The sequence below is a fragment of the Triturus cristatus genome, chromosome 1_2 (assembly GCF_964204655.1).
Source record: "Triturus cristatus chromosome 1_2, aTriCri1.1, whole genome shotgun sequence".
In the NCBI taxonomy this organism is placed as follows: Eukaryota; Metazoa; Chordata; class Amphibia; order Caudata; family Salamandridae; genus Triturus; species Triturus cristatus.
The window spans coordinates 1,172,786,555-1,172,801,097 of NC_140580.1; the positions used below are offsets into that span (position 1 = coordinate 1,172,786,555).

Consider the following 14,543-nt stretch of genomic DNA (forward strand, 5'->3'; position numbering starts at 1 on the left):
GCGCACGTTTTGGGTCCAGACGGTGGAGCCGCTCTTCCTCTTTGGAAGGATGCGGAGGCGGAAAGAAGGTGGGCAAGGTGACAGATTGCCCAAGATGAAAGGGGGTCACCACTTTCGGTAGAAAGGAAGGACGAGGCCGAAGGACAACCTTGTCCGGATAAACAGATAGAAAAGGAGGCTTGGACGACAGAGCCTGGAGCTCACTCACCCGTCTAGCCGAGGTGATGGCTACCAGGAAAGCAGTCTTAAGAGTTAGAAGACGAAGAGGACAATTGTGAAGAGGCTCAAAGGGAGCGCACATCAGGAATGTCAAGACAAGATTCAAGTCCCACTGAGGCATTACGAAAGGGACAGGAGGGAACGTGTGAGTAATGCCTTTAAGAAAGCGTGACACTACAGGGGACTTGAAAAGAGAGGGCTGATCTGGAAGCCGTAAGAAGGCAGAGAGAGCAGCAAGATAACCTTTCAAGGTGCCCAGGGCAGAGCCCTGCCGGGCCAAGGAAAGAAGAAAGAGGAGAACCTCAGAATGAGGGGCGGAAAGGGGATCCACAGCCTTTGCTGTGCACCATGCTACAAATTTGTTCCACCGGCAGGCGTATACCGTCTTTGTGGAGGGACGCCTGGCTGCCAGAATGATATCACAGACTTCAGGAGGCAAGTCGAATGGCATCAACTGCCGCCGCTCAATCTCCACGCATGGAGGTGGAGGCTGGACAGGTTCGGGTGGAGGACCGTCCCCTGCTGCTGCGACAGAAGATCCTCCCGAAGGGGCAGACGTAGCGGAGGATCGGTCAACATACTGAGTAGCTCGGGATACCAGTACCTTCGTGCCCAATCCGGAGCCACCAAGATGACTTGGGCCCGGTCGCGCTTGATCTTCTTCAGCACTCTGGGCAGAAGAGGTATAGGCGGAAAGGCGTACAACAGACCGCAACTCCACTCACGACGAAAAGCGTCGCCGAGCGAGTGCCGCCTTGGAAATTCCAACGCGCAGAACTGCTGACATTGCGCGTTCTCGTCGGTGGCGAATAGATCTAACCAAGGCTCTCCCCACTGCTGAAAGAGACCTTGCGCCACCTCGGAGTTCAGACGCCATTCGTGATCCATCATGCACCGGCGGCTGAGTTCGTCTGCTCTGGCGTTCAGAGAGCCCGCCAGATGTTGAACCACCAGGGTGATGCCCTGGTGTTCCAGCCATATCCAGAGGCGCAGAGCCTCCTGACAAAGGGTCCACGACCCCACCCGCCCTGTTTGTTGCAATACCACATGGCAGTGGTGTTGTCCGTGAACACCTGCACGACACTTCCCCGGATAGAGGGAAGGAAGGCTTTCAGTGCAAGTCGGATCGCTCTCAGCTCCAAGTTGATGTGGAGGCGAGACTCCGCCGGACACCAGAGGCCTCTGATCTCCGCTTCTCCCATATGGCCACCCCATCCCAGGAGGGACGCATCCGTCACTACGACATGCTCCGGTAGGGGTAGGGAGAGGCTCTTGCCCGTGACCCAATCGCGGTCCGTGAGCCACCACTGCAACTGCTGTGCAGTGCCCTCCGAGATCAAGACATGGTCGGACAGGTTGCCGTGATGCTGGGCCCACTGAAACTTCAGGTCCCACTGCAGAGCCCACATGCGCCGCCTGGCGTGATGCACTAGTAGGATGCAGGAGGCCATCAGCCCCAGAAGCCGCAACACTAGCCGGACCGAAACCCAGGATAGAGGCCGAAAGATGGGAATCAGGGCCTGTATATCCGGGACCCGCTGTTCCGGTGGATGAACCCGGAACTGCACCGAATCGAGAACCGCACCGATGAAAAGGAGCTTCTGAGAGGGGCTCAGGTGTGACTTCGGCACGTTGATGGAAAACCCCAGCAAATGCAGGAGATCCGCCGTAGTCTGGAGGTGGGAGATAGGGGAAGACTGGAACCGCTGATCTGCGCAGATGAGCTGCGACCACCGCCATCACTTTTGTGAACACCCGAGGGGCACTGGTAAGGCCGAAGGGGAGCACGGTGAACTGAAAGTGCTCCTGACCCAACGTGAACCGCAGGTAACGCCGGTGGGCCGGCAGGACGGGGATGTGGAAATAGGCGTCCTGCAAGTCCAACGCTACCATCCAGTCTCCAGGGTCTAGGGCAGCTAGAACCTGAGCCAAAGTTAACATTTTGAACCGTTCCTTCCGGAGGAAGGCGTTGACGTTCCGGAGGTCCAAGATAGGGCGTAGGCCCCCTTTGCCCTTCTTGGGAACCAGAAAGTAGTGGGAATAACAACCACGACCTACTTCTGGGCTCGGAACGCGCTCGACGGCCCCCTTGGCCAAGAGGGCCGAAACTTCCTCGTGGAGCAGATTCAAATGATCCCCCGAGATACGGTGGTGCTGCGGTGACATGGCTGGAGCGGTCGTCTCGAAGGGGAGGGAGTAGCCCCTTCGGACGATTTGCAGCACCCACCTGTCCGATGTGACGGACCGCCAGTGGAGCAGGTGATGGCGAACTCTGCCGCCCACTGGCGTGGAATGGGCCTGAAAGCTCGGACTAGGAAGGCTTTGAGGCGGATGCTGCCGGGGTGGATGTGGACTGACCGAGTCGTCCTCCAGTACCGCCTCGGCGGAAACCACGTCCGCGACCGCGTGCAGGTTGGTTCTGCGGCCGGTGGCTAGGCGGACGTGAGGAGGTGCCCCTTCCTTGGCCACGAAAGGAGCGAAAAGCGGAAGTTTGTGGCCGCGGGGCCGAGAGGCCCAAGGACGTGGCCGTAGCCCGGGAGTCCTTGAAGCGAGCCAGCGCACTGTCCGCTTTCTCACCAAAAAGGCGAGCGCCATCAAAAGGCATGTCCATGAGAGTGCTCTGGACATCCCCTGAAAAGGACGTGGACCGCAGCCAGGCGTGACGTCGAAGCGCCACCGTGGTAGAAATCGCCCTACCCAGCGAGTCCGTAGTGTCAAGCCCACATCGGATTGCATGGCGCGCTGCATCTCTCCCATCGGCCAGGGCCGAGGAAAGCCGCGCCCGGGCCTCCTCCGGGCACAGTGGCAGCACGTCCTCTACCGCATCCCACAGAGAGTGGGAATAACGGTACAAGAGACAGGCGGTGTTCAAAGACCGCAGGCCCAAACTGAGCGAAGAGAACAGCTTCTTACCAAACTGTTCCAGTCTCTTGGAATCCCGGTCCGGAGGAGCAGACGGGAAGGAGGAATGGGAGGTAGAGGCCTGGATAACCAGACTCTCGGGGGTGGGGTGTTGGGACAGAAAACTGGGGTCGCCCGGAGCAGGGCAGTGGTGCCTGGCAACGTTCCTATCCACAGGAGGAACTGTGGAGGGCTTGGACCAGGTGCCCTGCAGAACGTCAGTGAGGGCCTCATTGAATGGCAGCAGAGGCTCAGTGGAGCATGCGGCAGACTGAAGCACCTCAGTGAGGATGTTTGTCCTCACAGCCACGGCAGGCAGCTCGAGCCCAAGGGCTTCGGCCGCCTTGCGCAGCACCACAGAAAAGGCTGCACCCTCCTCCGAAGCCACAGTCGGAGGAGAGATGAATCCAGTGTCTGGTGAGGTATCCAACCCACTGGCCTCCCCCAGTTCATCTGCCCAGTCCTGTGCAAGTTGGCTCTGAAGGGCCATAGGGTCATCAGACCCCTCCCAGTCGCCCCCGTCATCCGAGTCCTGGTAAACAGGAGGAATGATCGGAGCCGGTCGACAGACAATATGTGTCTCTAGCGGCGTCGGATGCGGCGTCGGGCGGCGCCGCATCGGCGTCGGGACCGGACAGGGGCTGAACCGGGGATCGACGTCGACCGGGGATCGACGTCGACCGGAACCGGCGTCGGGGGTGGTATCGGTGTCGGCACCGGCGAAGGAGGCGTAACGAGGTCGACCGGCGTCGACGGGGGCCCAGGCTCGGGCCCCTCGGGGACCTGTGGCGTCGGGGGCGGAGCCTCCAACGGCGCCGGGGCCGGAGCCGCCGGCATGCGAGGTCGCCCAGTCGAGTCCGCGGGGCCCAAAGGCGTGCCAGCGGGCGTCGACGGCGGAGCCAGGTTCCTCATGGCCGAGAGGAAGGCACTGACCTCCGCCGGCGTCGCGTCAGTCCCAGGGACCGTCGGGTATGGGGACTTGCGCGGCGCCTGCGGCACCTGCGGAGCCGCGGGGGTGGAACCACCCGGACCCTCGGCCGAGTCGCGCGACCGGCGAGGGGAGTCCGAAGAGCGGTGTCGCTTCTTGGACTTCTTGGAGTGCCTCGACTTACCCGAAGACTTCGAGCCAGACGAGTGACGATGTCGAGTGCGGCTCCGCGACCGATCCTTGGACCTCCTCCTGGACCGGGATCGAGAGCGACGCGGAGCCGAGTGGCGAAGCTCGAGAAGCTTGCGGGACCGCTCCCGCCTAGCTTTCGAGGTCAGGGCCATACAGTCGGAGCACGACGCCGCGTCGTGGTCGAGGCCCAAGCAGTACAGGCACCGGCGGTGATGATCGGTCACCGACATCAGTCGGTGACAGTCGTCGCAGGCCTTGAAACCAGGCATCCTACCGGCACCAGAGTCGAGAATTGACCAAAAAGAGTCAAAAAAGTTAGTCAAAAATTGACTAAAGGGGTAGCTCTCCCGGATCTGCGCTTACTGGCGCGGAAAAAAGAACTGACGTCAGCGCGCGAGGGCGGCGTCTAAGTACTCCGACGACGTCATTCCGGCGCACGACGCCGACGACGGACGCGGAGCCGCAGACGACGCCTAGCGACGCGCAAGGGCTATTGCTGACGAAAAATCTTCCGGATCCAGTCTGACGCCTGGGGATATTCTAAGGTGAGGAATCTAACTAACGTGTTTCTTTCAGGTTCCATTTTTTACATGGCACCGCGGTGACATATACAGTCTTGGTGTTGATCCAGTCTTGGGGTTGATGTAAAACTTTTTCTGCCTTGGGTCGATGGGATCTGGATGAAAAAATTCTTGTTTTTTCAGGAACAGTCTTTGGTGCCAATTTTTTCGGTTCCGATCGAGGTTTTGGTTGATCGGTGGATTGTTTGGCTTTAGGAGGCGTATGAGAGTCCTTAGCCGTTGATTTCGGTACCGATGATGGTTTCGGTGCCGATGTCGGTTTCGGAGCCGAAGTTGTATCTGTAGGCTTGGGAACCTTCGGTGCCGGTTTATCTATTGGCCTTGGTGTTTTCGGGGCCGAAGGCGTTGGAGCTGATTTCGGTGCCGAGTGGTCTTTTGTCTTCGGTGCCGAGGGTGCCGGTTGGACAATGACATGCGGTTTGCTCTGTCCCAAGCTACCGGAAGGCTTATGTTTCTTCGGAGCCGAGCCCGGAGGCGGGGCTTCTGAAGGATGTTTTCGGTCTCGACTGTGGCCAGCAGGCGAAGTCTTGACCAATGCCTTTGGTTTTGGTGGGGTAGGGGCAGGGGCAGTAGTACTCACACGTTGCCCAGGAGTGATGGGGTCGTCTGCTTCGGAAATTATTTGTAGATCTTCGGAATCTTCTTCTGGGACATCGGGCCTTCATCAAAGATGTCCTCTGGTTCTGGAGCTGTTCTCTGTGCCATGATGTGTTTTCGAGCCCTTCGATCTCGAATGGTCTTTTTGGATCGAAAGGATGCGCAGGCTGGACAGCTGGACTCGTCGTGTTCTGGTGATAGGCATAGGTTGCAGACTTTGTGGTAGTCACTGTGCGGAAATTTTGCTCCACACTGGGGGCATTTTTTGAAAGGCGTCCTTTCCATGAGCCGTAGGCCTCACGGCGTGGATAGGCCCAGCGGCCCGCGTCGACGTCCGGAATCGAGACGATGAAATCGATGTCGAGAATGAAGGTGCTTCGATGTTTTGTGTGAAGTTTTGCGCTTCCAAAAGCTTGGAATTGATACTTCCAACCGGAGCGGAAAAGTTGCATCTGAACCCAATGGCGAAAAAAAACAATCTAACGATGGAGTTGATGCCCATACGCACCGTCGTCCAAGCGAGGAGTCACCTATCTCGTGACCAACGACTTCTTCCAAAGACAACAACAACCTGCAAGCATCCAAGCCCAACACCAGATGGTGATCTACTATCCTAAGTGTGTGATCTGCAGCTCATATGCCTCGAACATGAAATTTTCACTTACTTGGCTGCATGTCCTCCCGTCCTTGTCCAGCGCGAGCCCCAGCCAACTCCCCTAACTCGTGCAGACATTGCTCTCATGCCAGGGTCGGATTGGTAAGGCGGGCATTGGCATTGGCCAAGGAGCCGGTATCCGAGCCCCAGCCGTGGGCTGCTCTTTTCGGGCTGCCTGGGAGGTGTCTGTCTGTGTTGTTCGGATACCGTCAGCGGCACAGTGGGTGCCTGAGTGGCCTCCATTACCTCCCTTTTTTTGTGTGCAGATTTTATATAGCGGTAACTCGACTCGAAGGTATTGGACCGCTTTACACGACACAATTTTTTTTTTTGCATTTTTTTTGGTAGGCACGGGTCAGATTAGCCCAAAATCACAGAATGTGAAGGCGACCCCGAGGCTCGAACCTTGGTTTCCAGCACCAAAGTCTGCAGTCTAGCCAACGGACCACATCCTCTCCCCTTTAATCAACGCGCAGAGGAGTCACTCCCTTTCTCTCGCTGGGCGGCCCATTAATGTATGCATATTGAGCGGGGCAGGGGCCTGACCAGAAGTGTTCTCACTTGTTTTATCCAAATAAAGTTAAGAAAGCACACCTCTGTCAGAGACCACCCCTTCCTTTATGAAACTTCGCTAAAGCAGTGTTTTGCAGACAAACAATATCCAAATGCGGGCCATTTATTTTTTTTGTGTGCCCGGGCCGATTTTTAATCCCAATCCAACCCGGTCTCACGCTGATAATCAGCATAAGAGAAGCGCCAGGACTGGTTGGAGCAGGCTGCCTCAACGCTCCCAAAGGCTCTGGAGGCCTGTGCTTACTCTCCACCGAGCTGTCTAAGACAGCTCGGGTGGGAGAGGTTAATAGCGCACGTCAGGCTGGCCGTCCCAAGACAGCCGGCCAAAGTCACATGCGCACATTAAACTTGTGCACCACTCCTGCTTCCCTGCTGCCAGTCAGCAGCAAAGGCCCGCCCTAAAAATAAGCTTGGGCTGGCAGAGGAAATAAAATTGCAATAAAGTAATTTTATATATCACTTTTTCTGTGAGGAGGAGGTGAGTGGTGGGGTATTGGGGTGCGACACTCCGCCCAAGTGAGGAAGCCGCCACTGGTCGATTATAAAGAAATTAGAGACAGGCTTTTAATACAGGGATTGCAGAATCTACTGCATTATACGGTTTTATCAGTAAAAATAAACATTCAAGCAGATTTTGTGGCAATTTCAATGAAAAATGTACTCACAGTACATGACGGTGTCCCACTGCACCATGCTTTAATAATAGACTTGTGTGTGTTATAAAATGCACTACTGCCTACACATCACCCCTTTCCCACTCTCCTGTTGATTGGGGCGTGGCTCAAGTGTGACGCTTTGATTATTCGCAATCGCCTGTGACATCACTGAGGTGACACTGATGCAGACCCCCACTCTGAAAACTGTTCCACACCACTGGTTGCCTCTGCCAGAACAGGTGGTATCCCAGAGGACATCCTACTTGAGGCAGACCAACTATGAAATGGTGCAAAGGGATTGGTGGTAGAGACATTACAATCGTACACCACTCACCTGCCCTAGACAAGCTCCATGGTGTTTTACTGCACAGTACTGACCTTTCCTTTAACTGCACACTATTCACCATAACCACACATAACCCAGCTCCCCAAATGAACACCACTCACCTTTTCAAAAATTCAAGCTTGCCCCAAACCATACACCACCCACCCCCCACCCTGTCCAAGATAAGAATCATGGTGCCTTGTGTGGTTTGGAACAGTTAAGTGGTATGTGGACACACCACCTACCAACCCTGGACAGCATTCATGGTGCATTGTGCCCACACACCACTTACCTGTTCCAAAACCCCCCACCCTGTCCTGGACAGCATTCATGGTGCCATGTGCCCACACACCATTTACGTGTTCCAAACCACCCACCTTGTCCTGGACAGCATTCATGGTGCCATGTGCCCACACACCACATACCTGTTCCAAACCACCCACCACCCACCCTGTCCTACACAGCATTCATGCTGCCTTGTGCCCACACACCACTTACCTGTTCCAAACCACCCACCCTGTCCTGGACAGCATTCATGGTGTCTTGTGCCCACACACCACTTACCTGTCCAAACCAATCATCACCCACTAACTCCACCATCTCCTTGCTGCCCAAGTGCACAGTGCTCTCCGTGCCCAAAACTGCACACTACCCACCCTGCACCAATTCACACTATTCTCTTTGCCCTTAACTGCACACTAATAGCTTTGCCCTTAGCTACATCACACTCGCCCTGCTCTTAGGTGCAGGTTGAGTGGGGTGCACTCACCACACCCCTAATCTCACACCACTCACGCGCACCAACCACAACTACTCACTGCGCCTCCAAGTACAAACCATTCACTGTGTACAAGTCACCTGCCCTTAATCACACACCTGACCAACACAAGCATTACCCACACACACTACTCCCTCTGACCCACCAGTAGAGCACCCACCGGGTCATACACACTACTCTCGACTCACCCTACCCTCACACCACGTGCCCTGCTCTACGGGTGAAGCACATGACTGCCGGCAGGGCCCAGGGTGCCCCAGGCCCGGGGGCGGATGGAGCATCACCCCGAGAACACCGCAGATTCTGAGGCTGGGAGAGTTCTGAGGACTAGGAGTCGTGCAGTGTGCTCCTCTGGGGTTACAATAGGCGCTAGAGTAGGGAGAGAAGGGGGTCAATGCGCTATTACAGGGCCCCCTAGAAGCGGAGGAGTAGAATGAGTAAGAAAGAATGCAGGCGACGCACCTGTTCCATAATCGATGCGGGTCGAGTTGCCCACGGACTCCTTCAGGTAGACGGCGACCTCAGGCACCGCCGCACTCAGGGATGGAGAGATCACGGCTGCAACCAGGGCTTCTGCTTCCTAAAGACAGAGGGCACACAGTCATTGTTCATGACCATCCATAGCAGCATCTCCGTTTACAGGGGTCTAAGCACCCCAGAACAAGGCCTCCCACCTCCTGCAGCAAACACTGCAACTGAGCCTCTCGTCTCCTGCAGCACACACCAGAACTGAGCCTCTCACCTCCTGCAGCACACACCAGATCTGAGCCTCTCACCTCCTGCAGCACACACCAGATCTGAGCCTCTCACCTCCTGCAGCACACACCAGATCTGAGCCTCTCACCTCCTGCAGCACACACCAGAAGTGAGCCTCTCACCTCCTGCATCACAAACCAGAACTGGGCCTCTCACCTCCTGCTGCACACACTGGAACTGAGCCTCTCACCTCCTGCTGCACACACTGGAACCGAGCCTCTCACCTCCTGCAGCACGCACAGGAACTGAACCTCTCACCTCCTAGCTCACACAGCATAACAGCCTCTAACCTCCTGCTGCACACACCGGAACTGAGCCTCTCGCCTCTTGCTGCACACACCGGAACTGAGCCTCTCACTTACTGCAGCACACCAGAACAGAGCCTCTTACCTCCCTACTGAACACACCGGAACTAAGCCCCTCACCTCCTGCTGCACACACTAGAAATGAGCCTCTCACCTACTTCAGCACACACCGGACCCGAGCCTCCCACCTCCTGCAGCACACACAGGAGCTGAGTCTCTCACATCCTGCCTCTCACAGCATAACTGAGACTCTCACCTCCTGCTACACACACAGGAACTGAGCCTCTCACATCCAGCAGCACACAACGGAACTGAGCCTATCACCTCCAGCAGCACACACACCGGAACTGAGACTCTCACCACCTGCTGCACACCGGAACAGAGCCTCTTACCACCTGCTGCACACAGCGGAACTGAGCAGCTCACCTACTGCAGCACACACCAGAACTTAGCCTCCCACCACCTGCAGCACACACCGGAACTGAGCCTCTCACCCCCTGATGCACACCAGAATTGAGCCTATCACCTCCTGCTTCACACAACGGAACTGTGCGTCCTAGCTTCTGCTACACACACCGAAACTGAGCATCTCACCTCCTGCTGCACACACCAGAACTGACCCACCTACCTCCTGCAGCACACACCGGAACTGAGCCTCTCACTTCCTGCAGCACACCCCAGAACTAAGCCTCTCACCTCCTGCAGCACACCCCGGAACAGAGCCTCCCAACTCCTCCAGCACACACAGGAACACAGCCTCACCTCCTGCTGCACACCGGAACTTGGCCACCCACCTCCTGCAGCACACACCAGAACTGACCCTCCCACCTCCTGCAGCACACACCGGAAATGAGCCTCTCAGCTCCTGCTGCACACAGGAAGTGAGCCTCTCAGCTCCTGCTGCACACAGGAAGTGAGCCTCTCAGCTCCTGCTGCACACAGGAAGTGAGCCTCTCAGCTCCTGCTGCACACACCGGAACTGACCCTCCCACGTCCTGCAGCACACACCGGAACTGAGCATCTCACCTCCTGCAGCACACACCGGAACCGAGCCTCCCATTTTCAGCAGCATACAACGGAACTAAGCCTCACACCCCTTGCAGCACACACCCGAACTAAGACTCTCACCTCCTGCAGCACACACCGGAACGGAGCCCCTCACCTCCTGCAGCACAAACCAGAACTGAGCTTCTCGCCTCCTGCAGCACACACTGAAACGGAGCCTCCCGCCTCCTGCAGATCACAATAGATCTGAGCCTTTCACCTCCTGCTGCACACAAACAGAGCCTCTTAACTCCTGCTGCACACACCAGAACTGAGCCTCCCACCTCCTGCTGCACCCGCTAAAACTGAGCCTCTCACCTCTAGTAGTACACACCAGATCTGAGACTCTCACATCCTGCAGCAAACACCAGATCTGAGCCTCTCACCTCCAGCAACACACCGAAACTGAGCCTCTCACCTCCTGCTGCATACCCTGGAACTGAACATCACACCCCCTGCAACACACCAAAACGTAGCCTTTCCCCTCCTGCAGCACAGACCGGAACAGAGACTCTCACCTCCTGTTGCACTCACTGGACTTGAGCCTCTCGGCTCCTGCTTCACACACTGGAACTGAGCCTCTCGCCTCCTGCTGCACACACTTGCACTGAGCATCTCACATCCTGCTTCACACGGGAACTGAGACTCTCACATTCTGCTGCACGCACTTTAACTGAGCCTTTCCCCTCCGGCAGTACACACCGTACCGGAGCCTCTTACCTCCTGTTGCACTCACTGGAACAGAGTCTCTCAGCTCCTCCTTCACATGCCGGAACTGAGCCTCTCACCTTGTGCCACATACCAAAACGACCCCTACTTCATGCCGCATACACCGGTACTGAGCCTCACACCTCCTTCCTCACACAACAGAAGAGCCTCTCACCTCCAGCAGTACACACCAGAGTTGAGACTCATCTCCTGCTTCATGCACTGGAACGGAGTCTCTCAGTTTCTGCTTCACACGCCAGAACTGAGCTTCTCACCTTGTGCCACACACCGAAACAGACCCCTGCTGCATACACCGGAACTCAGCTTCACACCTCATGACTCACACAACAGAAGAGCCTCTCACTCACCTCAAGTAACACACACCAGAACTGAGCCTCTCACCTCCAGCAGTACACTCCGGAGCTGAGCCTCATCTCCTACTTCATGCACTGGGACTGAGACTCTCACCTCCTGCAGCACACACCAGAACTGAACCTCTCACCTCCAGCTTCACATACCGCAACTGAGCCTCTCACCTCCTGCTTTACACACCGGAACAGACCCCTACTTCCTACTGCACAGACCAAAACTGAGGCCACTCCGGAAGCACACACAGTAACTGAGCCTCTCACCTCCAGCAGCACACACCGGAACCGAGCCTCTCACCTCCTGCAAAACACCGGAACAGACCCCTAATTCCAGCTGCATATACCGGAATAGAGCCTCCCAACTCCTGCCTCACACAGCATAACTGAGCCTCTCACCTCCTACTTCACACACCGGAACAAAGCCTCTCACCTCCTGCAGCATAAACTGGAACTGCGCCTCTCACCTCCAGAAGCACACACCGGAACTGAGCCTCCCACCTCCTGCAAGACACACCGGAACTGAGCCTCTCACCTTCTGCAGCACACACCGGACCTCAGCCTCCCACCTCCTGCAAGACACACCGGAACGGAGCTTCTCACCTTCTGCAGCACACACCGGAACTAAGCCTCTCATCTCCAGCTTCATGCACTGGAACTGAGCCTCTCATCTCCTCCTTCACATAGGAACTGAGCTTCGCACGTCCTGCTGCACACACCGGAACAGAGCCTCTCCGCTGCTGCTTCACATAGGAACTGAGCCTCTCACCTCCAGCAGCACACACCGGAACTGAACCGCTCATCTCCTGCTTCATGCAATGGAACTGAGCCTCTCACCTCCTGCTGCACACACCAGAACTGAGCCTCTACCCTCCCGCTTCACACACCCGAACTGAGCCTCTCACATCCTGCTTCACACACCAGAACTGAGCCTCTCACCTCCTCCTTCACACAGGAACTGAGCTTCGCACGTCCTTCTGCACACACCGGAACAGAGCGTCTCCCCTCCTCCTTCACATAGGAACTGAGCTTCTCACCACCAGCAGCACACACCGATCTGACCTTCTCCCCCCCTGCTGCTCAAGCCAGAACTGAGCCTTTCACCACTTGCTTCACGCACCGGAACTGAACCTCTCACCTCCTGCTGCACACATTGGAACTGAGCATCTCACATCCTGCTTCACACAGGAACCGAGCCTCTCACATTCTGCTGCATGCACTGTAACTGAGCCTTTTCCCTCCTGCAGCACACACTGGACATGAGCCTCTCACCACCTGTTGCACTCACTGGAACGGAGTCTCTCAGCTCCTGCTTCACACGCCAGAACTGAGTATCTCACCTTGTGCCACACACCGAAACAGACCCCTACTTAATGCTGCATACACCGGAACTGAGCCTCACACCTCATGACTCACACAACAGAAGAGCCTCTAACTCACCTCAAGTAACACACACCAGAACTGAGCCTCTCACCTCCAGCAGTACACACCGGAGCTGAGTCTCATCTCCTACTTCATGCACTGGAATGAGACTTTCACCTCCTGCAGCACACACCAGAAGTGAGCCTCACACCTAGCTTCACGCACCGGAACCAAACCTCTCACCTCCAGCTTCACATACTGCAACTGAGCCTCACCTCCTGCTTTATACACTGGAATAGACCCCTACTTCCTACTGCACAGACCAAAACTGAGGCTCCCACCTGCAGCAGCACACACCAGAACTGAGCCTCTCATCTCCTGCTTCATGCACCAGAGCTGAGCCTCGCCCCTCTGGAAGCACACACCGGAACTGAGCGTCTCACCTCCAGCAACACACACCGGAAATGAGCCTCTCACCTCCAGCAACACACCGGAACAGACCCTTACTTCCAGCTGCATACACCGGAATGGAGCCTCCCAACTCCTGCCTCACACAGCATAACTGAGCCTCTCCCCTCCTGCAGCACAAACTGGAACTGAGCCTCTCATCTCCTGCTTCATGCACTGGAACTGAGCCTCTCATCTCCTCCTTCACACAGGAACTGAGCTTTGCACGTCCTGCTGCACACACTGGAACAGAGCCTCTCCCCTCCTGCTGCACAAGCCAGAACTGAGCCTCTCACCACCTGCTTCACGCACCGGAACTGAGTCTTGTCACCTCCTGCTTCACACACAGGAACTGAGCCTCTCACCACCGGCTGCACGCACTGGAACTGAGCCATTCCCCTCCTGCAGCACACACCAGAACTGAGCCTCTCACCTCCTGTTGCACTCACTGGAACAGAGTCTCTCAGCTCCTGCAACACACACCGCAACTGAGCCTCTAACCTCCTGCAACACACCGGAACAGACCCCTACTTCCACCTGCATACACTGGAATGGAGCCTACCACCTCCTGCCTCACACAGCATAACTGAGCCTCTCACCTCCAAACACTGGAACGAAGCCTATCACCACCTGCAGCACAACTGGAACTGAGCCTCTCAGCTCCAGAAGCACACACTGGAATTGAGCCTCCTGCCTCCAGCAGCACACAACGGATCTGAGCTCCCACCTCCTACAGCACACACCAGAACTGAGCCTCTCACCTCCAGCAGCACAACTGGAACTGAGCCGCTCAGCTCCAGAAGCACACACTGGAACTGAGCCTCCTACCTCCAGCAGCACACAACGGATCTGAGCCTCCCACCTTCTGCAGCACACACCGGAACTGAGCCTCTCGCCTCCTGCTTCACATTGGAACTGAGCCTCTCACCTCCTGCAGCACACCCCGGAACTGAGCCTCTCACCTCCTGCTGCACACACTGGAACGGAGCCTCTCACCTCCTGCTTCACACACTGGAACTGAGCCTTTCCCCTCCTGCTGCACACAATGGAACTGAGCCAGTCACCTCCTGCTGCACACACCAGAACTGAGCCTCTCACGTCCAGCAGGATAAATTGGAACTGAGCCTCTCACCTCCTGCTGCCCCCACCGG

At 56.5% G+C, this 14,543-nt stretch overlaps 1 protein-coding gene across 3 annotated transcripts in view; it reads right to left on the minus strand.

Moving 5' to 3' along the window:
- The window catches only part of PTPA (protein phosphatase 2 phosphatase activator), a 725,494-nt gene that overhangs the window by 382,165 nt on the left and 328,786 nt on the right, over positions 1-14,543 (minus strand). For all 3 annotated transcript variants that reach the window (XM_085614012.1, XM_085614013.1, XM_085614014.1), the window contains exon 5: positions 8,868-8,985. In XM_085614012.1, coding sequence (XP_085470138.1) covers positions 8,868-8,985 — 118 coding nt within the window. The remainder of the gene's footprint in view (positions 1-8,867; positions 8,986-14,543) is intronic.